The sequence below is a fragment of the Syzygium oleosum genome, unplaced genomic scaffold (assembly GCF_021117445.2).
Source record: "Syzygium oleosum isolate NSW1041296 unplaced genomic scaffold, Sole_v2.1 Sole_v2.13, whole genome shotgun sequence".
NCBI classification, from domain to species: Eukaryota; Viridiplantae; Streptophyta; class Magnoliopsida; order Myrtales; family Myrtaceae; genus Syzygium; species Syzygium oleosum.
In genome coordinates this window covers 1,003,566-1,025,344 of record NW_026607497.1, presented here as the reverse complement: position 1 = coordinate 1,025,344, position 21,779 = coordinate 1,003,566, and the positions used below count along the sequence as shown (strand labels likewise).

At 41.4% G+C, this 21,779-nt stretch overlaps 1 protein-coding gene and 1 long non-coding RNA gene across 3 annotated transcripts in view; one reads left to right on the top strand and one right to left on the bottom strand.

Annotated features, from left to right (window-relative positions):
* The window catches only part of LOC130139661 (uncharacterized), a 40,816-nt gene extending 20,802 nt beyond the window's left edge, over positions 1–20,014 (bottom strand). The window contains exons 1-2 of the long non-coding RNA XR_008817775.1: positions 19,722–20,014; positions 19,298–19,690 (exon numbers count right to left, since the gene is read on the bottom strand). This is a non-coding gene — a long non-coding RNA (uncharacterized LOC130139661). The remainder of the gene's footprint in view (positions 1–19,297; positions 19,691–19,721) is intronic.
* The window catches only part of LOC115666947 (probable leucine-rich repeat receptor-like serine/threonine-protein kinase At3g14840), a 64,564-nt gene that overhangs the window by 41,077 nt on the left and 1,708 nt on the right, over positions 1–21,779 (top strand). The window contains exons 2-24 of one of the 2 annotated variants that reach the window (XM_056317142.1): positions 8,718–8,839; positions 9,087–9,273; positions 10,301–10,372; positions 10,444–10,512; positions 10,617–10,688; positions 10,782–10,853; positions 11,015–11,086; positions 11,178–11,249; positions 11,336–11,407; positions 11,500–11,568; positions 11,663–11,734; positions 13,046–13,117; positions 15,842–15,907; positions 16,827–16,883; positions 17,010–17,042; positions 17,180–17,244; positions 17,555–17,937; positions 18,142–18,337; positions 18,989–19,132; positions 20,023–20,141; positions 20,262–20,472; positions 20,559–20,796; positions 21,421–21,571. In XM_056317142.1, coding sequence (XP_056173117.1) covers positions 8,737–8,839; positions 9,087–9,273; positions 10,301–10,372; positions 10,444–10,512; positions 10,617–10,688; positions 10,782–10,853; positions 11,015–11,086; positions 11,178–11,249; positions 11,336–11,407; positions 11,500–11,568; positions 11,663–11,734; positions 13,046–13,117; positions 15,842–15,907; positions 16,827–16,883; positions 17,010–17,042; positions 17,180–17,244; positions 17,555–17,937; positions 18,142–18,337; positions 18,989–19,132; positions 20,023–20,141; positions 20,262–20,472; positions 20,559–20,796; positions 21,421–21,571 — 2,667 coding nt within the window. In that variant the 5' untranslated portion in view covers positions 8,718–8,736. Of the gene's footprint in view, positions 1–8,703; positions 8,840–9,086; positions 9,274–10,300; positions 10,373–10,443; positions 10,513–10,616; positions 10,689–10,781; positions 10,854–11,014; positions 11,087–11,177; positions 11,250–11,335; positions 11,408–11,499; positions 11,569–11,662; positions 11,735–13,045; positions 13,118–15,841; positions 15,908–16,826; positions 16,884–17,009; positions 17,043–17,179; positions 17,245–17,554; positions 17,938–18,141; positions 18,338–18,988; positions 19,133–20,022; positions 20,142–20,261; positions 20,473–20,558; positions 20,797–21,420; positions 21,572–21,779 lie in introns of those variants that run through there. The other variant, XM_056317141.1, reaches the window with a different exon arrangement.

The window sequence follows — 21,779 nt, the reverse complement described above, 5'->3', positions numbered from 1 at the left end:
CCGTGGGCCACAGCACGCCGTCCACCGGCCACCGTCTCCCGTCGATGGCCGCCCTTCTCTTGCTGCCGCCCGCCTCCAGTCGCCGGCCACCTCCCACCGCCGATCGCACTGGACCGCTGCCTACCGTCCACCATCTCTCGCCTCCCATCGCCGGTCGCCTCCAGTCGCCGGCTGCCTCCCACCGCCGATCGCATTGGACCACTGCCTACTGTCCACCATCTCTCGCCATCGGCCGCCCTCCTCCCGTTGCCGCCCGCCTCCCCCTGCCGCCTGCCATCCACCGGCCTCGTCTCCCGCCGCCAGCCCCCCTCTTCTCGCCACCGCCCGCCTCCTCCCGGCGTCCACCCGCCACCACTCCCACCGCCGATCGCCCTCCTCCCACCGCCACCCTCCTCCCCCTGCCAGCCGCCGCCGCCCGCCATCCACCAACCACCGTCTCCCACTGTCGGCTGCCCTCCTCCCGCTGTTGCCCGCCTCCCTTCATCGGCTGCCGTGGGCCGCCGCCCGCCGTCCACTGGCCATCGCTCCCGCCGCCAGCCACCCTCCCCCTGCCACCGCTTGTCTCCTGCCGTTGACCACCATGGGCCGCCGCCCGCCGTCCACCGGCCATCATCTCCTGCTACAGGCCGCCCTCCTCCTGCCGTTGCCCTCCTCCCGTCGCCTGCTGCCTCCAGCCATCATTCGCTTGCCATCCACTCACCGGCCACCCAAGAGGGAGAAATTTTGTGCCGTTAGTAAATAAATTTTTGTTTCGGGAACAAAAATTTTGTATCGTTATTAAACGTCGTTTTTTACTCAGAAACTCATCCAGGAATAGAAATTAATTTTTGAAACAAAATGGTTGTCATTCGCAGCCTTAGAAGCCAAAACAAAGAAAGTCTTGCATGGACACATGCAGGGGGATGGTGGAGTGGTAAGGGCTTTGGGCTTGTGGGTGACTGATCCCAAATTCGAGTCCTTCTGCCCTCCATCTTATAATACCCTTGACCTACATGAAGGCTAGTATGTGAGGTTAGGCTAGTTCTCCGATTGATGCCTAATGTTCTCCTCCTTATCAAATCGATTCAATCATGCTGAGTGGCGATGATGTGACTTTTTATTATTTTAATATTGATTTTATTTTATATAATTTTTTTTAAAAAAGCTAAATTTAAAAAAGAAAAAAAAAAAAAAAAAAAGGGGGAGGAGGACAGGCGAGGAGGGAGGGCCGCAGCTTGCAAGCCTCACCGCCGCCCCATCATCGCCAAGAGGGACCAACAAGGGTGGGGGACGGCAAGCAGGAGTCACCGGACTAGCCAAGGGCCGGCGACCCTCATCGACGACAGGCGAAGGGTCACGGCCCTCCCCCAGACACGATGAGGGTCGCCGGCCCTCGCCCAGACTTGGCCCAGGGTCACCAATGGTGGCCGACCCCCGCCAGTAGCAGCCCTCGCCCGGTCTAGGGGAGGGCCGTGACTCCTTGCCCAAATTTGACACAAAAATTCACATGTTTTCTAATGTCCCATACACACGTCCCACAGATGGGAATGGGACATTTGTTGAAGAGCATCCTAGAGGAATACTGGGACGGTGTAAACTGATGCGCTCTTCGATAAAAACAAAAAAACAAAAAAAAACAACGAGCACGACGCATTTGACAAATAGTCCCTGGTTACTTAGGGACAATTATTAGACATCCAAATAGGCTCGAAAATAGGCCAACCGTTGTAGTCAAGAAAGACTACAATTTTTACTTTTTGAACTTCAATGTTAACTGTCATTTATTTCTTTTCCAAATTTGAAATGCTTAATATTAAGAAAAAAGCTGTCCAAAAAGTTCTAACCTATTGCACTTTTGTCAATTCAGGCATAAACTTTTTAAATGTGCCAATTAAGTCATAAATATTTTCACGTGTTGTCAATTGAGTCCATTCGATCAATTTGAGCGAAAATGATTAACGTAGACACTGGCCGTCCTACGTGGCATTGCACGGCTGGTGTCACGCCCCGAACCCCAACGGGCTCGCGACACCCCTTCCACGGTCGTATTGAACGCGACGTCCCAGGACGCGTCGCCGACCCAAACGAAATACCCAACAATAAAGGCAAACGGAAGCGAAATTAATTAACCCAGACAATAAACAATAACAAAGGGATAGCACGCAACAGTAATTGCATACATCATAAATCAGTCACTATTACAAAACAATAACCCAGTCTACCAAATTTAAAGCCACAATTTTCAAAAGGGGGCGGTGGTTGACAAACTTATCTCCTCTACAAAAGGTACTCAAAAGACAGGGTAAATGATCTATCTTTCAATTCCTGTGGAGCTCTAGCGGCATCTCCGAATCGATCACGGTCGCGGATCTGAAATGGTTATATAATAACCGTGAGAACGAGTCTCAATAAGCAACCCCCTATACCCCACGTAGGCCAATGCGTACCCAGACAAGTCGTACATGCAATCTATCCCTTAACATATATAGTTCACATCATTGTACTTACCTTGCCCTCGAATCACGAGCCAACCCTGCATATTAGTCCAAACATGACAATGCAAGAATAGTTCACCACCATATCACAATCACCCGGCACACACGTTCCCACTCACATTCAACCAATTCAACCAAGCAACCACACGTACGTTTAACCAATCCAATCAATCACATCGCACACACGTGTCCAACCAACTTTCCTCTCACGGACCACCGTCAACACGTCTCAAGTCCGGTCTCACAGGCATACAAGCCACACAATTCGATTAATTTCAATGGCCGCCGTCAACACGTCCCAAGCCATACCATTCAATCAATTCCAGTGGCCGCCGTCAACACGTCCCAAGCCACACTTTCCTTTCACGGACCGCCGTCAACACGTCCCAAGTCCGTAGCCCTCCGATCAATCCGGGCTCAAATTCCAATGACCGACGTAAACACGTCCCGGTCCAACACACCTTTAACGGGCCACCGTCAACACGTCTCAAGCCCGAATCCATTTGGCACATCGGCCATTCATGCCTTCACACGGACCGCCGTCAACACGTCCCAAGTCCGTAGCCCTCCGATCAATCCGGGCTTATAATCGACAGGCATGCACACGCCATTCAATTCAATCAATTTCACGCCAATTGCATTAAACCATCCATATTCACAACTCACCACGTCAATCCACAAACCCGACGTTCAAGTCGGCCACGTACGATCACCCAAATCATGCACATCATTTTATCCAATCCAATTAGCACAATTATATCATAATATAATTAAATTAAATCACGCTCTAACCGTTCTAAACCCGAGACAAGTCATAAAATACCCAAAGTACTAGGTAGGGTTTAGGAAGTCACTTACTTCAATTTGGCTCGGGAAAAACCCGCACGGGCTCAAAAACGGGCCGAATGAACAGTGCCGAATGAACAGTAACGCCCTGATGAACAGTGTTCGGAATGAACAGTAATGGGCCTCGATGAACAGTACTCGGAATGAACAGTAACGGGCCCCGGATGAACAGTACCCCCGGAATGAACAGTGACGCCCCTCCCCCCTCGGCTGAACCGTACGAGCAAGGGCGCGGGCTCGGCCACGGTTCGGGGCACTCTCGGGCTGGCTGGGCAGGGTCGCCGGGGCTAGGTGGTGGTAGACGGGGCAGCGACGGCGGCCGGTACGGCGGCGCGCGGCTGCTGGTCGAGGCGGCGCCGGGGAGAGCCCAAAACAGGGGAGGCGTCGGGGAGGAAGAAAAACAGAGGAAGAAAGGTGGTGGCGGCCAAGGGGGGTAGCGGCAGGTCGGCGGAGGTGGCTGAGGGGAGAGACTGGGTGGCGGAGGCCGAGCGGCGGCGGCCGGAACGACGGCACGCGGCGGCGGCGAGGCCGGGAGCCGAAACCTGGGAAGGCGTCGGGAAGAGAGAAACAGGGGGAGAGGGTCGCGCGGCGGCCGGAGGTGGCACGGCGGCGTCTCGGGTGGCCGGGCGACGGAGGACAGCCGGCGGACGGCCAGGCAACGCCGGACCACGGCGGACGCAGCTGCAAGCCGTCTGCTCGCGTGCGCGTGCGGGATGTGGCCGGCGACAGGGGGACAAGGCCGTCGAGCGGCGGTCGCGGGCGACGAGCGGCGGCACGGCTCGGTCGGGCGACGGCGGCGACGGCACCGATGGCGACGGGGCCGGAGGCGAGCCTCGGTCGGCGTCGGGCCGGTGCGAGCGTGCGTAAACGATCGAGCGGCGAAGGAGGAGGAAGAAGAAGAAGAAAGAAGGAAGAAGAAAAAGAAAAAGGAAGAGAGAGAAGGAGAAGGGATGGGTCTGACACAGGGGAGAAGGGATAGACGTGCGCAGGGGGAGGTGACCGGGGAGAGAGAGAGAGAGAGAGAAAAAAAATAAAAAAATTTAACTTCAATCAAATATTAAATGCGATCCGATGACCCAAATTCAAAATCGAAAGTGATCTACCGGTCCAAAATAAGCCTCGCATATAAAAAGGGACAAAGGCCAAATTAATTAAATCAAACTATATCGAGGGAGGTCTACTAGTCCAAATTCGCACCCGGTCAAAAACTCCCTTTTTCCATTATTCCTGACAATCTCAACGCTGGCTACGATAATATTGACACCGTCCAATTTATTTCGTCCTGAAACTCCCGAAAATCGACTGTCAAGTTCGGGGTCTAAATAACGGCCAAATTCGATCGAGCGCGATTCTAGCGAAATCTCAATTTTAAAACAATAACCGAGAGTGATCAGTTCCCGGGCGAGATTTTACTATAAGCACACTGACGAATTACACGTTTTATAAATCCCAACTATGGGCCGAAATTCGGAATGTCACAGCTGGTGTCCGCGAAAATAATTTTTAATAATATTTTAGTATTTTTTGAAATTTTTTATTTGTTTTTTCATTTTATTCATTTTTTCTCTTTTCCTTCGTTACTTTTTCGTTTTTTTTCCTTTTCTCTTTTTTTCTTTTTTTTTTTCCTTTTCTCTTCATCCCTCTGCCAACCATCACTAGACCTCATCGATGGCCAGCAAAGGTCGCCGGCCTAAGGTGAGGGACGCCCAGGCCTAGGCTGGCGAGGGCAACCCTTCGCAAGATCGGGCAAGGGTGAGGGTTGCCCTCGCCTAATGTCGGCAGAGGGAAAAAGGGAAAAATAAAAAGAATAAAAAATAAAAGAAAAGAAGAGAAAATGGAAAAAAAAATAAAAAAGTAAAGAAGGAAAATAGAAGAAAAGAAAAAAAATTCAAAAAGAAAAAATTGAAAAAAAAATTAAAATATTCTTAAAAATTATCCACGTTAACGCGGGTTGTGCCACGTAGTAGGATGGCTAGCGTCCACATCAGTGATTTCCAGCAAAAAATGGTTGGATAGATTCAATTGGCAAAAGTGAAAAGGTTTAGGACTCGATTGATACAATTAAAAGGTTTAGAACTAAATTAGTAATAGTATAATAAATTAATGACATTTTTTACAATAGTATAATATTAAGATAGTATTATCCTCCTTTTATGTGATTTATTCTATTATCTAGCATTGTGGGCAAACTAATTTTTTTACTACGAAAAACCTCAAACTAGTGCACTAATGACAAATTTACCAAAAACTAATTTTTTAACCATAAAAAACCTCAAACTGACACACCCGTGACAAATTTGAAGGAAAAACACTTATATCTCAGTCGACCATGAACTCTAGGAGATATTCTTTTACTTTCTTGTCGAATCATAAATAGAATCTAACAATTCAATATCAAACAATTCCTTACTTCTCTTTTTTTTTTTTAACTCTGCATTAAAAAATTTAGCAAGAATAGGTTCGATTCCGTGCAATGCAAAGCATTAAATTTTGGGAACTAAGTGAAGTCAATTCCCCTGTGGAGGTGACGTTGACCGTTGGTTCTTGGTTTTACCTGCGCAACTTGGGTGGGTCAGAGAATGCAAGCTGGACTGCGTACAATGAGCGGGCCATCGCATCCACTTGGAGTTGGAGCCCATCACGTCGGATGGAGATTTATTCGTGACTCTGATATTATTGGCACGGTGCAATGGCCAATCACTATAGAGGTAAGATGACTTATTTTTTCCCATCTATCTATGGTTCGTCAATCACTTAGGTTTAGGTTCAATTTCTGACGATGAATGCAATCATTAGTGAAATTTTATTTAAACAGTGATATTCAGGTGGGCTCTTTTTTTGTCAGTCTAATAATTATCCTCAATTTGATGATTGCATATCCCTACGAAAAGAAATGGACTCAAATTTTAGTTTAAGTTAAAATTGGGTGGCACGCTATATATTCGATAGGCGAGATACTTTTCCCATGGCTCATGGATGGGGCAGGTTTTCAAATGAAGACCAACGACCATCTTGGTAATGGAAAAGCATTAAATGGTTTAGACTATTCTTATTAGGACATACGAAGGTTTAAAAATTGGAAAGGAGTTGATGTCAAGAAATTCGCAAAGCATGGAAATGGTTTTTCTCGAGCTCATCTATTCACATTGTCTTTTAATCCGCGTTCCTCTCATTGGATGATGACAATCATGACATGTGCATTTTAGGCCAAAATAAAGTTGGAAATTACAGAGATCGGAAACATGTAAATCGAATTGGGATATTATAAAGGAATAGAGAATTTACATATGTGTGCTTATTGTTAGCCCGAAGGAAAAATATGGGCTTCAAAGTTTAAAACAAGGCATTAGACTCTTCGTCTCATATTCATATGCTGAAAATCATACTTTTCCTGCTTGATATGATAATTTTTCCCATATCTTAATCATTCGGCAGTTGGATGAAGATTCTCTATTTAGTCCACACGTATTTTCATTGGCGTTCAGATCAACTCTCGACTGCGTTAATGCATGCAATAATATATTTGCGATTGGAATGTGAAAGGATATTCATGAAAGTACCATTTAGGCGTGAAAAATCAATAATTTTTTGAACACGACGAGACATTTCCATCCATGGGGAAATTTCTCCTTCTAAAGTGTGAGAGCAAAAACAAACAAAAATTATAAAGAAAAAGGCATTTGACCGCCGTAGTGTAGCCTGCGAATAACGCTAGCCAGCCTTTTTCTTTGTTGGGCGGCCAGACAAGTTTCATGAACATGCGCAATTTTCGGTTGAACCATAGAAAACGAAAGAAAAAACAAAAAATGGTTGGATCTTATTACTCAATGTTTTGATGTACTCGATAACCATGCCCATTAGAGAGATATTTTCATTTTCAAATACACGAAATAGATAACGCATTGAAAATTACAAAATTTCTTTTATCAAGTGCTTAACGAACGTTTTATGACAGCTTTTAACAAGACCTGAACAACGACTTTTCCCCTTTCGATCCGTGAGAACAATGTTCGGTCTGGAACACAGTCTCGTCGAATCGCCCGACGACTCCTCGAAGTGGGAAGTTACTCTTTTGGCCCCCTCTGAGAAACCTTCTAGAGACACGTGGTAAGGAGTCGACGGTAAAATCGGGAGTAGATAAAGCCAAGATAAGAGCCAGTCATTGCAAGTGGAAATTGGAAAAAGCAGAAAGCAAAAAAGCAAAGACAAAAAGAAAAAGAAAAGGAAGAAAATGACGACCCCCTTTTTATTTTTTATTTTTTTGGGTAGGAAAAGGACAACCTTTTTGAAAAATCAAAAAGTTTTGGGGGCTTTACGTGGACGAAACAAACACACCGATGTTGACTCAGGTCCTACTTTCAACGAGTTTGATTTTTCTTCGTTTAGGCTGTGTTCGTTTGCGGTTTCGCGTTTTCCGGTGTTCGGGGGCGGAAAATATTTTCCGTGGGAAAACATTTTCCTTCCCCACTCCCAAATCTTTCATTGTTTTGAGGAAAATGATTTCCTCTTTTCACAAAAAGGAAATCATTTTCCCTCAAATTGAAGACAAAATTGCCCATGGGAGGGAAAATATTTTCCGTGGAAGAGGAAGTTGATCGCCGGTCACCACCGTTGGCCGCCGGTCGCTAACCGCCAGCCGTCGCCCCCCGCCGCCGCCGTAGCCGCCGCCCCCTGCAGCAGCTCGCCGGCCGCCGTCGCGCCGGTCACCCGCCGCCGCCGCCGGTCGCCCGCCGCCGGCCGCCGCCGCCGTCGCCTGGTGAAATGTATTATAAGTAGCATAATTTTATATTTTTGTGTCACAAAAAAAAGTCATGATAAATTTGTCACAAGTGGCATAGTTTGGGGTTTTTGTATCACAAAAAAAAGTTTATAGTAAATTTGTCACAAGTGGCATAATTTGGGGTTTTTGATGGTATTTCCCCTTTAAGAAATGAAGAGACTTTTATTAGGTAAACTGGCAGTATGACAAAGTGAGCTTTGCTAGCGTAATAATTTTTGAGCCATTGTAAAAGTAACAACATGTTGGGAGTCACAAATTTTTGAAGAAGTAAATCTCACAACAACTTATAAATTTTTTTTTTTTGTGATCTAGACTATTATTCTCAAAATAAATTAAAAACTGTCATTTAATTATTTCAATATAAAAAAATAAGTAATTTACGTAAGAAGGTTGGACAAAAAGCTTTACTACTGCATTCTTCTAGGTGGAATATCCATCCATTCGAGGAAGACTTGGGGGTCGTCGTCTCTCTCACATGTAGACGTACAAGAGCGTTGTTCCCCCCTCCCTCTTTTCGTACATGTACATAAATGCATGAAGCTAAGACCCACTTACTTAACAATCATATCTCTCTCTCTCTCTCTCTCATCTCTCTCATCTCTCTCTCTCTCTCTGTCGGTTGAGCTCGAGACTGAAATGATGATGATTCTCTTCTCGGCTCGATCTCTCTTCTCTGTTTTCGTCCTTCTTTGCGCTATTCACTTTGCTGCTGCCTCCACTCTTCTGCCCAACGACGAAGGTGAGAAGAAAATAAAGAAACCCACCAATCTTGTACCGCTTTCATCGTACTGTTCCTTTTCCTCCTCCTCCTGTTTTGGGCTCGCACGTACACCGAGTTGTATTTGTTTGTGCTTTCTTTCATAAGGTTAAGAAAGACGTTATACATATATTCAACCCCAAGCACACACGAATCTGATAACGTTTGTGCTTGTTTTGCATGAGATATCACTGTCACTTTTGACTTGTCGGCTCTTCATCCTTTTCAGTGGATGCATTGCGAGAAATAGCAGCGACGTTGGGGAAAAAGGACTGGGATTTCGACGCAGATCCATGCGGTGTAGACTTAGAGGGTGGATGGGGTGACAACAAAGTGATTGATGAAACTTCCAACGCTGTCACCTGCCAAAATTTCACCGACGCCGACAATAACACCGTTCCCCATGTCGTCAGCATGTCTCTCTCTCTCTCTCTCTCTCTCTCTCTCTCTCCAAATAAATTGGCTAGAAAAATTTCAATTTCGTGAATTTTACAATCATAGATTCCTATAGCTTAAACTTCAATATCAATCATGTGATTGCGCACCAATCTTTTTATCTCGTTATAAAGTCAGCTGGCTGATGTGGTGAACACCGAACTGATCTGGACACTATGTTAGCATTCACCGAAAAGATCGATCTATATTTTGGTCAAAAATGTGTTGAGCACAAAAAAGAATGTGGAATTTCAGTGGATTAGGGCATTGAAATCAAAGTCCAGAAGTTGGATTGCAAAATGCACTAAATTCGAGGATCGCGGTTGAAACTTACCCATGAAAATAAGCCGCCCTTGCAAATAGTATTTTCGTTTTGAAATTCGAAACCGTGAAGATGGAATGGGAAGAAAAAGAATAAAAAAGATGTCTGTCACTTGTAATTTCTATCATGTCGTAGTTATATAATCCACTTCTGGTCAAACTTTCAATTCGAATTGATATACCTCTAAAAGAAATAGGGGTAGTTTTACTAGGGTAATTGGCTAAAGGTGCTTTCTCAACGTTGATCTGGAAGGGCATGTTTAGAGTCTTCGGTAAAGCGATAACGTTCCAATTTAAATTAGTGGTATTTGTTAGTGCGTCCATCACCGCTCGAGTTTAGTATTAAGATATTAAATAATAGGTCAATATTATCTTGACGGTATATAATCATTTATCGTATTAAAATTAATACAATAAAAATAGTTGCTTACTATTAGGTACGGTTATCTAAATTGTCGAAACTTAATTTTGTATTGTTCATCATATAACGATGTTTATTGCTAATTATATGAATTAATGCTCGAATTGTTATATAATTATTATTTCAATCATAATATTATTTATATCATAAACTACTTTTAATAATAGAATAACATGTTTTTTGATTAAATACAAATCATAAAGTATGCTTCATGCCTAGTTTTCAAGTAGAGATAGAATACAAGCCTTTGTGTCATGTGAAAACAGAGTTCTCAAGGAGCAGTCTCTTTCCGGCACTCTTCCGCCCCAACTGTTCAGATTGCCTCACCTCCAAAACTTGTAAGCCTCCATTATCCTCCTCCTCCTCCTTCTTCTTCACAAGCATCATGATAATCTCTCTCTCTAAACAGTGATGTCACTCGCAACTACCTGAACAACATTATTCCTACAGAATGGGGCTCTACGAAGTTGGTCAACATGTATGTACTCTTTGTCTCTCTCTGTGACACGCACGCACACACACACTACGGCATAGAGTGTGTATCTTCTATTGATTGGGGGAAACGCAATGATGTTGGTGCAGTTCTATACTCGGAAACCGATTAACCGGTCCAATCCCGAAGGAGCTGGGGAACATATCCACATTGGAGAAATTGTAAGTGATCACTCATCCCGCCGCTCCCGTTTGGCCTCTTCACTTTGTTAAATTTGGTTCATGTTTGAAGATGTTAACTCTCTTCTGACTCAGAGTCGTCGAGAGCAATCAGCTTTCTGGACCTCTACCTCTAGAGCTGGGGAACTTGTCCCAGTTACTTATATTGTGAGTCTCTTGATGCAAATTTATGCATTAGACATCGAGCTTTTATTTGCTGATGATGTTGTATCTGGCGAGGGAATTTTATCCATTGGAGAGATCTGTCGAGAGATTAGCATTCATCTTCAATTAACCAATGTGATCCCATTGGTATTTTCTTGTTCCAGGCACCTTACCTCAAATAATTTCACCGAGGAGCTGCCTCAAACATTTGTTAATTTGACGAAATTGCAACAGCTGTTAGTTTCTAGTTTCCACAAAACTCTACTAATATTTAGATACTTCTACTCTTTCTTCTTCACATGAATCTTGTTGTTTAATTCACTGCAGGCGACTCAGTGATAATCAATTCACGGGAAAGATACCTGATTTTATTCAGAACTTGACAAATCTTGAAGAACTGTAAGGCTTAATGCTTCTTCACCTTTTTAAGTCAGTCTATATAGATATACCCCCAAGATAATTCAATCTATGAATTGTTTGATCAGGATTATTCAAGCAAGTGGATTGAAAGGGCCAATTCCCTCCGGGATCTCACTTTTGGAGAAATTGTCCGACTTGTCAGTGTAGAATTTTGGCATTTCGATCTGATCTCTCCTTTCTTAAAATGGTGTCAATCTCATAAAGTTCGCTATTTGATTTTGATATGCAGGAGAATAACTGACCTCGATGGACCCGAGTCCCAAGTTCCACAACTTAACTGTACAGATATTGAGAGATTGTGAGACCGATGCTCCTTCACAAATAGTTTACTTAATGCAAAAGAGCCAAATTGTCTTACCAAAGTGACAATATCAGTGCTTTTTCTCTTATAGGATGCTGAGGAGCTGCAATCTCACAGGAGAGCTACCTGATTATCTAGCAAAAATGACGAAGCTAAAAATATTGTGAGTAAAAAGGCTTTCCCCTTACTATATGTTGCCGTTAAAAACCTCATTTAAGATGGCTTGAAGGTCCCTTACCGACTTCATTGGTGTTTTAATCTTTTATGTTGATATTGCTGAATTGTGGACTGTGATGTGGCATTTAAGTTTCTGGTGATTGTGGCCTCTGCCCTAGAATATACATTTTCGCGCAAAAGTATATGGACCTTTTCTCTCTCTGTTTTCACTTTTCCAGGAATAGAAACCAAAAGAATTCTTACCTTGGTTGTGGTGCCCATTTCGTCTAATTTACTTTTGCTTTGATCTATTATCTTTACTTCTCAAGAGAATTAAGGCAAAATGGAGACTTCTAGTGGTTGATTGTCTGGAAACTTTCCTTTGAGTGGTTTACATTCTTGAACTCAGCCCCACAAGATCTAACTGGAGTTTATGCTTGACTGTCGTATATTTGTCCGCCATGACGTTCTTAGTTCGAACAAGAGCATGGCTTCAAGTGCATCTCTGTACAAGTCAATTCTTCTTATTCATCTGGTCATCTCTGTAAGATTTTATAAATGTTACATTTAGCGGCAATTTTTTGCCATTCTGTCATCATCAGCCATCAACGCTTATTCTTTGATTTTCTGACATCTTGAATTACCGAATTTCTGCGGTTCTGCTGCAGCTTATCATATACTCCATTTCCTTTTCTTTAGGTTCGACTAGGTTGTAATTTCTCCAACAACAATTATATTGGACTGCACTATCATGCTTTCCTGTTCTTTGAAATGCTCACTTTATTTTGATTTTTTATTCACTCAATCTGATATTCTACTTTCTAAGCACCCAAGTATTTAGAAGCCACCCTTTATTCATGAATAGAATGTTATGAAGGAGACATGTTCAAAAAATTATGGTTAGCTTTAGTTTTGGTCCTATTAGATAAATGGAATCTCCCAATTTGAACTATAATATGTTGCATGCCAAGGGATGCATTGAATTTAGTGCCCGCGTAGCATTTCTAGTTATATAAATTGATATTTCCAAGTTGTAAATTTGATTTACCGCAGAATTCTTGTATATTTACAGCGTGTGACCAACTTGATGAACAGCGATTTTATGCGATGAATGCCTCTGGAAATGAATGTCTGCTAGAAACCATAGGTACCAGGGAATTCACCTGTATGTCTAAACATCTGAACTGGACTTGTAGGTTCATTGATGTTGTCTGTGTTTGTACAATCCTCCAAAGTATACTCAAACAGTGTCCGGTGGGAGTCAGTTAAAACAATCTTCTCATTATATTCGTCTCCTTTCCATTTAATTGTTTTGCAGAGACCTCAGCTTCAACAAACTGAGTGGCATAATCCCTCTCTCCTTCAATAGCCTGAAAGTAGTAGATTATATGTAAGTACTTTGATGCTGAACGTAGGCTTCTTTTTCATATTTTGTATAAGGATCTAAAATCTCAAGTTGTTCCACTGGCGAAGCTATAGGCAACTCTTACTATAAAGTAGTTGAGCTATCAATAGAACTTAGACCGCGATAACACGTCCAGTTAATAACCCTTAAAGGCCTCGTGTCTTGAATGCTTATTGTTTCACCATCCTTATTTTACAATGATTTGGGTTATGAATTTATGGTTATTGTCAACAAATTATCTTGGTGGGACTCTAGTCTTGGAGCAGACATAGAAGGATGATATTATGTTGCTTAAAGAGCATGATTCACAAAGTTCAATAGAGTTACATGTTTACGCTGGCAGAGTTAAATGGATCAGTGTTGCTTAAGTATTTGACAGTCGTATGTGCATGTGCTTAATGCATGCCCGGTGCGCCTGTTTTATGATGTATAGGAGATTAAACATAGCAAAAGTCCTTAGGCTCTCTATTTGGTTCTTACACAACAATGGCCCTAGATTGTTTGGTGAGTGTAGTTCTCGCGGGGTCTAGAAGGTCTGCAGATAGGACCTTGATGTCTTTTCCCTAATGATGAAAGCCTGCAGTCCTAAGCTTCTTGGACTGTTTAACAATGGCTCATCTTTTCATCTTTATGCTCAACAGTTGACTATTTGATATCGGCACATCTTCCCTCATTATTTATTGGGTTAATACCACGAAAAACCCTAAACTGGTACATTTGTGACACATTTACCCCAAACTATTTTTTTGACCATAAAAAACCCCAAACTGGTACACCTGTGACAATTTTACCCCAAACATACCACAAAAAACCCTAAACTGGTACACATGTGACAATTTTACCCCGAACTAATTTTTAATATTATTTTTTTGAATTTTTTCTTTTCTTTTTTTTTCCTTCACCTGCAACCTCTGGCCGGTCGCCGGTCCGGTGACCGGCCAGAGGCGGAAGCCGGCGAGGGCCGCCCTCGCCGGCGTCGGGCGAGGCGACCCTCGCTTGCGTCGGGCGAGGGTCGCCCTCGCCAGTCCGGCGAGGCGCAGCCCTCGCCCTACGCAGCGAGGGTCGCCCTTGCCGGATCTGGCGAGGGCAGCCCTCGCCCGACACCGGCGAGGGCGGCCCTCGCCCGACACCGGCGAGGGCCGCCCTCGCCGGCTTCCGCCTCTGGCCGGTCGCCGGACCGGCGACCGGCCAGAGTTTGAAGATGAAAAAGAAAAAAAAGAAAAGAAAAGAATAAAAAATAAATAAAAATTCGAAAAAAAATAAAAAATAATATTAAAATTTTAATTCAGGGTAAAATTGTCACATATGTACCAGTTTGGGGTTTTTTGTGGTAAGTTCAGGGTAAAATTGTCACAGGTGTACCAGTTTGGGGTTTTTGGTGGTCAAAAAAATAGTTCAGGGTAAAATTGTCACAGGTGTACCAGTTTGGGGTTTTTTATGGTCAAAAAAATAGTTTGGGGTAAATGTGTCACAAGTGTACCAGTTTAGGATTTTTCGTGGTATTAACCCTTATTTATTTTATGTCTTAGAAGGACAAGAACATTTTTGCGAGGAAATAGTTAATAAGCTTGCATTATAGTATCCTTCATTATGTTCAGCTTTGGGCGCGAATGATAATCATTCTGTTCCAGAAACAATTCCTGGAACAGATCCCAGAACGAGTTTCTGAGGAAAGAAACTCGTTTGATAACAACACAAATTCCTATTTCCCGGAACAGAAATCTATTTTTTTTAGAACCCCTTTTGGGGGTTAAACCCCTTTTACAGTTTTTTAGGGGTTAAAACCCCTTTTAAATCCCTAAACTAAGGAGTCTTCAAAAATACCATTTGGGCACTTCAAAAAATTAAAATTTCACTCAAAATGAGTGGCCACAGGTATTCTAAGCTATTCTGTGAAGTTTTGAAATTTTTGATTTTTTGATTTTTTTTTGAAAAAATTCATCAAATTTCCTATTTTCCCGAAATCTGAATTTTTTTTATTTTCTGGAAATTTTTATGAATTTTTCCGGAATTTTTCAATTTTTATGGATTTTCAGAAATTTTTTTTGAGATTTTTAGGAATTTTCAGGATTTTCTATTTTTTTAATTTTCTGAATTTTTTGATTTTTTTTTTCTGATTTTTTTGAATTTTCTAATTTTTTTTTTACAGTTTTTCTGATTTTTTTTAGAATTTTTTTTATTTTCCCCATCGGGAATAAACCGAACCAAATCGGTTCGGACCGGTCTAACCAGGTCAGACCGGGGCCAAATTTAGGAAAAGATGTGTTTTGAAGAGAGAAGACAGATTATTTTAAAAATGGTTTTCATTTCTCGTCCAGAAACAAAAAACCTACTTTTTTTTTATTTTGATTTTTGTTCCAGAAATAGAAAAATGGAATTGTGTTACCAAATGGATTTTTGTTCCAAACTTGTTTTCGGGAACAGAAAATTAATTATAGACAAAAACAGAATGGTTATCATGCGCGCCCTTTGTGTATTAGTGTTATGGCAACCCGGGCTCTGCAAGTTTTGCAAGGATCAAGGTTTTCCTCTGTCATTGATTTCCTTCATCTTTCATCTCCAGCTGAAAGCTCTATGTTGATATCATGAGTTTATTGATTTTTTTCTACACCTCTAATGATTAAATGCTTTTAATCGGCTAAATAATGCGTTTTTGAGGTATAACTCTATAATCACGAGGAACTGACTCAATCAAACAATCTTGTTTAGCTATCTGACTGGAAACCAATTGACTGGAGAAGTCCCTGATTGGATCCTGGAGGAAGTAAAATATGCGTAAGCTTTGCTGCCCATCTTGTTTAATCACGAATTTGCCTCTAGCTCTATCTCGCTAATCTTGCACTGTAGTAAGCAATTATGCATTCCCATCTTGCGTCTTTATGGTTTGTAGCTTACGGAGTTAAATGGAAACATCATAAGTACCTTTCTCCTTGTTGGCATCTGTTTTTTGGAAAGTTATATGTAAGACGAGGCTGAATTGGTATGCATGAAAGAATATACAGTGGATTTTCTTGGAAGTGCCAAGTTAGCCCCCACTTTCCTCTACACAGACAGCCCTCGCCAGCTCTAGATCTTTTTCAAACCTCTTGGAATGATAAAACAACATTAAGAAATTTTTTGCTTCCTATAAATCCTCTTTGAAAGTTTGTCTAACGCATCACCCGCACAATATGATTAGTTGCTTGGGCATGTTTATGGTTTTGTGTATTTGAGAAACTATACAACCAAAATGAGTGTACCTAGGAGAAAGTTGATATTATCTTATGGGCATAACAATGAAGCTTTTATGAGCTAGTGTTAACGATTAAATGGTGGTCTGGATATTTTCTAATAAGAATATCCGACTTAGGAGTCGTTGGAATCATAGTCATATTTTTTCCTCTTTGCCTTATACATCATGTTTGTTGTACTGTTACTAGGTAAAAATGTATTAATGTACTCCAACTAGTTCTAAAGTCTCCGTTCACTCCAATTTGTCTTTGTCCTTTTAATATTTTAAGATAAGATATCTTGAATAAAGATAACATATTACTTTCATCACCTTATGATGTTTTTGCCTTTCAACTTGCCTTACCTGTCCCTATTTTGCAACTGATCTCCCTTTTTGTACATAATAATCATTTGATGGAATGACTGTCAGTGTATTCTTCAAATTGATGAGATTTTGGAAATGGTTGACTATCTCTCTGTGTAGTGATCTATCATACAACAACTTCAATGATGGAGGGGGAGGATGTCAAGTACGAGATGTGTATGTACTACTTCCTTCATTCTAAGTCCAGGGCTCCCCTCAAATGTGCGGTTATGAGTAACTTATAATCCTGTATACAAGATTTCCATTTCTCTACTGAATGTTGATTTTGTATTTTCTCTACAGCAACTTGTTCGCAAGCTCGGCGGTTGACAATGTGTATGTTTGAGATTAAATTTTTCACCAAGAGACTTGGATTTCCAAGGACCTGCATTTTAAATTTTTATGTACGTAGCGTTGAACTTCATTCAGAATGATGATGATTGTAACATTAAAATCTTTATTGACTTGCTCAGAACCTCATATCATGCCACAAGTGGACTTGTCTCATGTTTGAAAAATCATCAACCTTGCACAAAAGGTAAGTTAATCTGCTGTATATCCTATCATTATCATCAGATCCTGATATTGTATCATACTCTCTGTGTATCTCCTTGTCAACTCTCCTCTTGGCTATTGTGTCAATCTTTGATGGTTAATGCTAATTAGTCTAGAAATTTTGAAAGCCACGTCCATGAAATAACATGTTGCTCATAAACTTGGGAGTTTCTATGTGATTTTCATATAAGTGAATGCCGGTTCATTTAGTGTGTTTGGAAAGTCCACTCCATATTAACAAAAAGAAGAAAACTCGATTTTTCTCTTTGTGGCTATTTCTTTACTCCATCCAGATCGGTATAATCTCTTCATAAATTGCGGTGGGAGCGAAGAAAGAATAGGGGACAACACATACAACGATGATACATGGCCGTTGCTTAGAGCTGCTTCAAGTTCCTTCTCGAGTGCAAATTACTGGGGCTACAGTAACACTGGTCACTTCCTTGATGACGGTGTCGATCCAGATAGATATGTAGCTGCCAATGTATCCGTACTGTCCATGGAAAATCCCCAGCTTTACATGACAGCACGGCGTTCTGCTATCTCTCTAACTTATTATGGTTTTTGTCTGATGAATGAGATCTACAATGTAAGCCTTCATTTTGCGGAGATAACGTTCACGGGCAACGAAAGTTACACAAGCCTTGGAAGGCGAGCTTTTAATGTTTATATACAGGTAAATTTTGGGCATCATGCAATGCTGGTTCTAATATGTAAAGCATATAAGCGCTCAATATGTGATGGTTGGGTTGTTTTATCTAAATATCTCGTATTTGCAAATCATGATCTGATCACAATTTCTACATTCTACTGAGACTGAAAGTTTCACCATGTTCAATGTGGAGACACTCAACTTGAATCAGATTAAACATTATTTCAGGGGAAATTAGTCTTGGAAGATTTCAACATTGAGAGTGAAGCAGGTGGAGTTGGAAAGGAGGTCGTAAAAAATTTTACTGCCAATGTGACCAATGGCACTCTGGAGATACGCTTCTATTGGGCTGGGAAAGGAACCAATATTATACCTACCAAAGGAGTCTATGGTCCTCTTATATCTGCTATCTCCGTCTATCCTGGTATGCAGACAGACGCTTCCACATTTCACTTGGTGCTTCTCCATTGAGAAAGTTACTCGTGTTCATATTGGAAAAAAATACCCATATTTTGTCTTGCCCCAGAAGTCATCAATAGGCTATTCAGTTACTTGGTTTGGTTGCAAATGTTCACTGTTGGATTCAGGCCATTGGCATACGTTACAGTTGATCGAATCAATTTTCATAGTAGCTGACATAGATCCATTATTCTTCTCTTAAGAGGGTGAAAATTGGTTATAGTTTTACTTTGTTTTCTTTCTAGCTGAGCATGTTTTCTCTGTATTAATCCTTCTATTTAGACTGTGAAATGATAGCCTCGTTCACTTTTCTGCTATGGATCAATGACCATTGCGCCTGTATTATACAGTACAGCCTGGAGAATGAAGAGCATATTTTGTTTCCTTTTCTTTTTCGCTTTGTATTTAGTATTACATATTCCAAAGATGATTTCTTCCTGTGCTCATTTATCTGATAGTTTCTGTAGAGTACTCTGAGCGGTTTTCATGTTTTTTTATTCTCAGTTAGTGTGCTGTCCCATCTATTGCTTTCTGTGTTCAACAAGAAGCTACAGATATTTTTCCGCATTTATGTCTACCCCATTTATCCGAAATATTTGTGTTCTTTCTTCATCAGACTTTGAACCCCCAGCAGAGTCGACCAGCATATCTGCTGGCACAATGGTCGGGATTGTGGCTGCTGTAGTTTTTGTAGTTTTCCTTATCCTGGTTATCCTTTGGTGGAGAGGATGTCTTGGACGTGAAGATGAATTGGCACAAGGTAGTTGCTTACCTGGAATTATCTCTGTTATTTTGTTCACATATATCTGTCAAGAAATAGAACGTTATGCATTCTGAATACATTCCCCCTTTCATCATTTATATTTCACACAGTTGTCCTGTCAAACTGTTGGTGCGTGACTCTTCTTCTTCTCCTTCTTCTTACCTTTTCTGGTGGGGGATGGGGTAATCACAATGCATCATCAATACTGCAACTAGATTACACAGTTCTCCTGACTGTTGATGCACAGCATTTGTGCATTACATTGGAAATTCGATTTGACACAAAAAGAAAAGAAATTATTGGTAAGCCATAATACAGCTAAAGTTTCATCGATCCATTTGTTACACTCAATGAACTAAGTTTTTATTTAAAAATCCTAAAAATGAAGTGATAAATAGTTATGGGAAGAGGACTGTAGATTTTTTCTTAGATGTGTGTGTGTGTATTGGGTCTCCTTGGGGGCATGATCGACCATATACATACTAAGTCTATGTTTCAAGCCATCGAAAATAAATGCTGGAACTTCGGATACACCAGACATCAAAACATACAAACCTTCCTTACCAAAAAAAAAAAACATACAAACCTTGCCTTACATTTCCAAAGTGGGTTTTTTCTATGATTTTTCTTTTCCCCCACTACTAAATACCCTGAGGACATTCTCATTTCATCTTTCGAAGTACATACTGCCAACCGAAGCCAGAGCTTCCTAGAAAATAATTTTCAAGATGCTAAGATATATTGTCCTGAGCTTGCTCAGACCAAATAGTCATAATAAGGTTTTCTGGTACATTGTGAAGGAGTTGCTACGTCTTTGTTAGATAGTAGATTACATACTTTAGCTGTTGACTCCTCCAAATTCTGAGAAGTTCCAAAACTTTGTGCAGATTTGAAGGTTCTAGCGTTGCAAATTGGTTCATTTACCTTGCGACAGATTAAAGCTGCTACAAACAATTTTGATGCTGCCAATAAGATTGGAGAAGGTGGTTTTGGTTCTGTATACAAGGTATGCTGGAAAATCGGTGAGCCAACTTCCCCCAATCCCCAACAAAAAATATCTGTAGAAAAGCAGCATTCAATGTCTAAATCTTCACAGCATAGATCTGATGCCAAAGTTCGATTGCAGGGTCTTCTGTCAGATGGCACCACTATAGCAGTGAAGCAGCTTTCATCCAAATCAAAGCAAGGAAATCGTGAGTTTGTGACTGAGCTTGGGATGATTTCTGCTCTTCAACATCCGCATCTTGTGAAACTCTATGGATGCTGCATTGAAGGAAATCAACTTTTGTTGGTTTACGAGTACATGGAAAATAACAGTCTTGCTCGCGCTTTATTTGGTAATTTGATATCACATTGTGCTTCACTGACTTCAGTTAATGACATGGCAGTAAAGCAGTTTTGATGTCTTCTGATACAATTGAAGGTCCTGAAGAATTTCAGTTAAAGTTGGATTGGCAGACAAGACACAAGATATGTGTGGGTATTGCCAGGGGGTTGGCATATCTTCATGAAGAATCAAGGCTGAAGATTGTGCATAGAGACATCAAAGCTACTAATGTTTTACTGGATAAGGATCTCAACCCCAAAATATCAGATTTTGGTTTAGCAAAGCTTGATGAGGAGGACAACACACATATTAGCACCAAGATTGCTGGAACTTAGTAAGTTTCTTGCTTTGTGTTCCTGTTTACCTAATTAGGAGCCAGTGACAGCATAAAAGAATGGAGTAGAAAAATCTCGTCTAATTCAAGGAAAGTGAGTTGAATAGAGCTTTGTGGTTGACTCACATCATCCCAAAGCACGGTGCTCAAAAAATGGGCTTGGCTTTAGAAAATTACAGCAACAATGACAACAACAGAACTACGAAGCTTTTTTGCCTCTGGGCTTGGCTTTAGGAATCCTCCTACAGCTGCTGCCTATGTATTCAGATCTTGTCTCAGCTGCTTCCAACTCTTTTTTCAGTTAAAGAGCCTCTTTTCCAAGTTATAAGGATGCACTTGTTTTCCAACTACGAAGCTACGTAAACCCTGAAAGTTATATAGAACCACAAATGTTCTTTCTTATTTTGAAATATTGTCGGCGGAATCCTATTAAAAAATTTCTAGGATGCACTTGTTTTGTTCCTCTGACTCTTGAGACCATGGTGTCACAGTTAGGAATATCTCCTTATTTTGTATTTTAGGAAGATAAGAGGGACGAGCAAAATGTATCTTCGGAAGAAAATATTAAGTGCTATCTAAGACATTTGCCTTGTTACAGACACAAGCTCTTTTCTTGTTATGCAGTGGATATATGGCTCCGGAGTACGCAATGCATGGTTACCTCACTGACAAAGCCGACATTTATAGTTTTGGCATCGTCGCCTTAGAAGTTGTTAGTGGCAGGAGCAACACCAGTTACCAAAAGAAGGAGAAATGCTTTTATCTTCTTGATTGGGTAATTAACTCTAGCATTCAAAAGTTTCTTATTATGATAGTATCCATATTTAAATCTCTGCTAGTGCTGGTTGAAAGATGGATTAAGGAAGCGTGAACATAGCATGTAACTCCTCATATGCACTTTTAATGGTTGCAAAGGAGAGTTACAATTACCAGCTATTGAAACCCTTTTAACCAATTTTCATGCCATTAAGTGCAATCTGTCA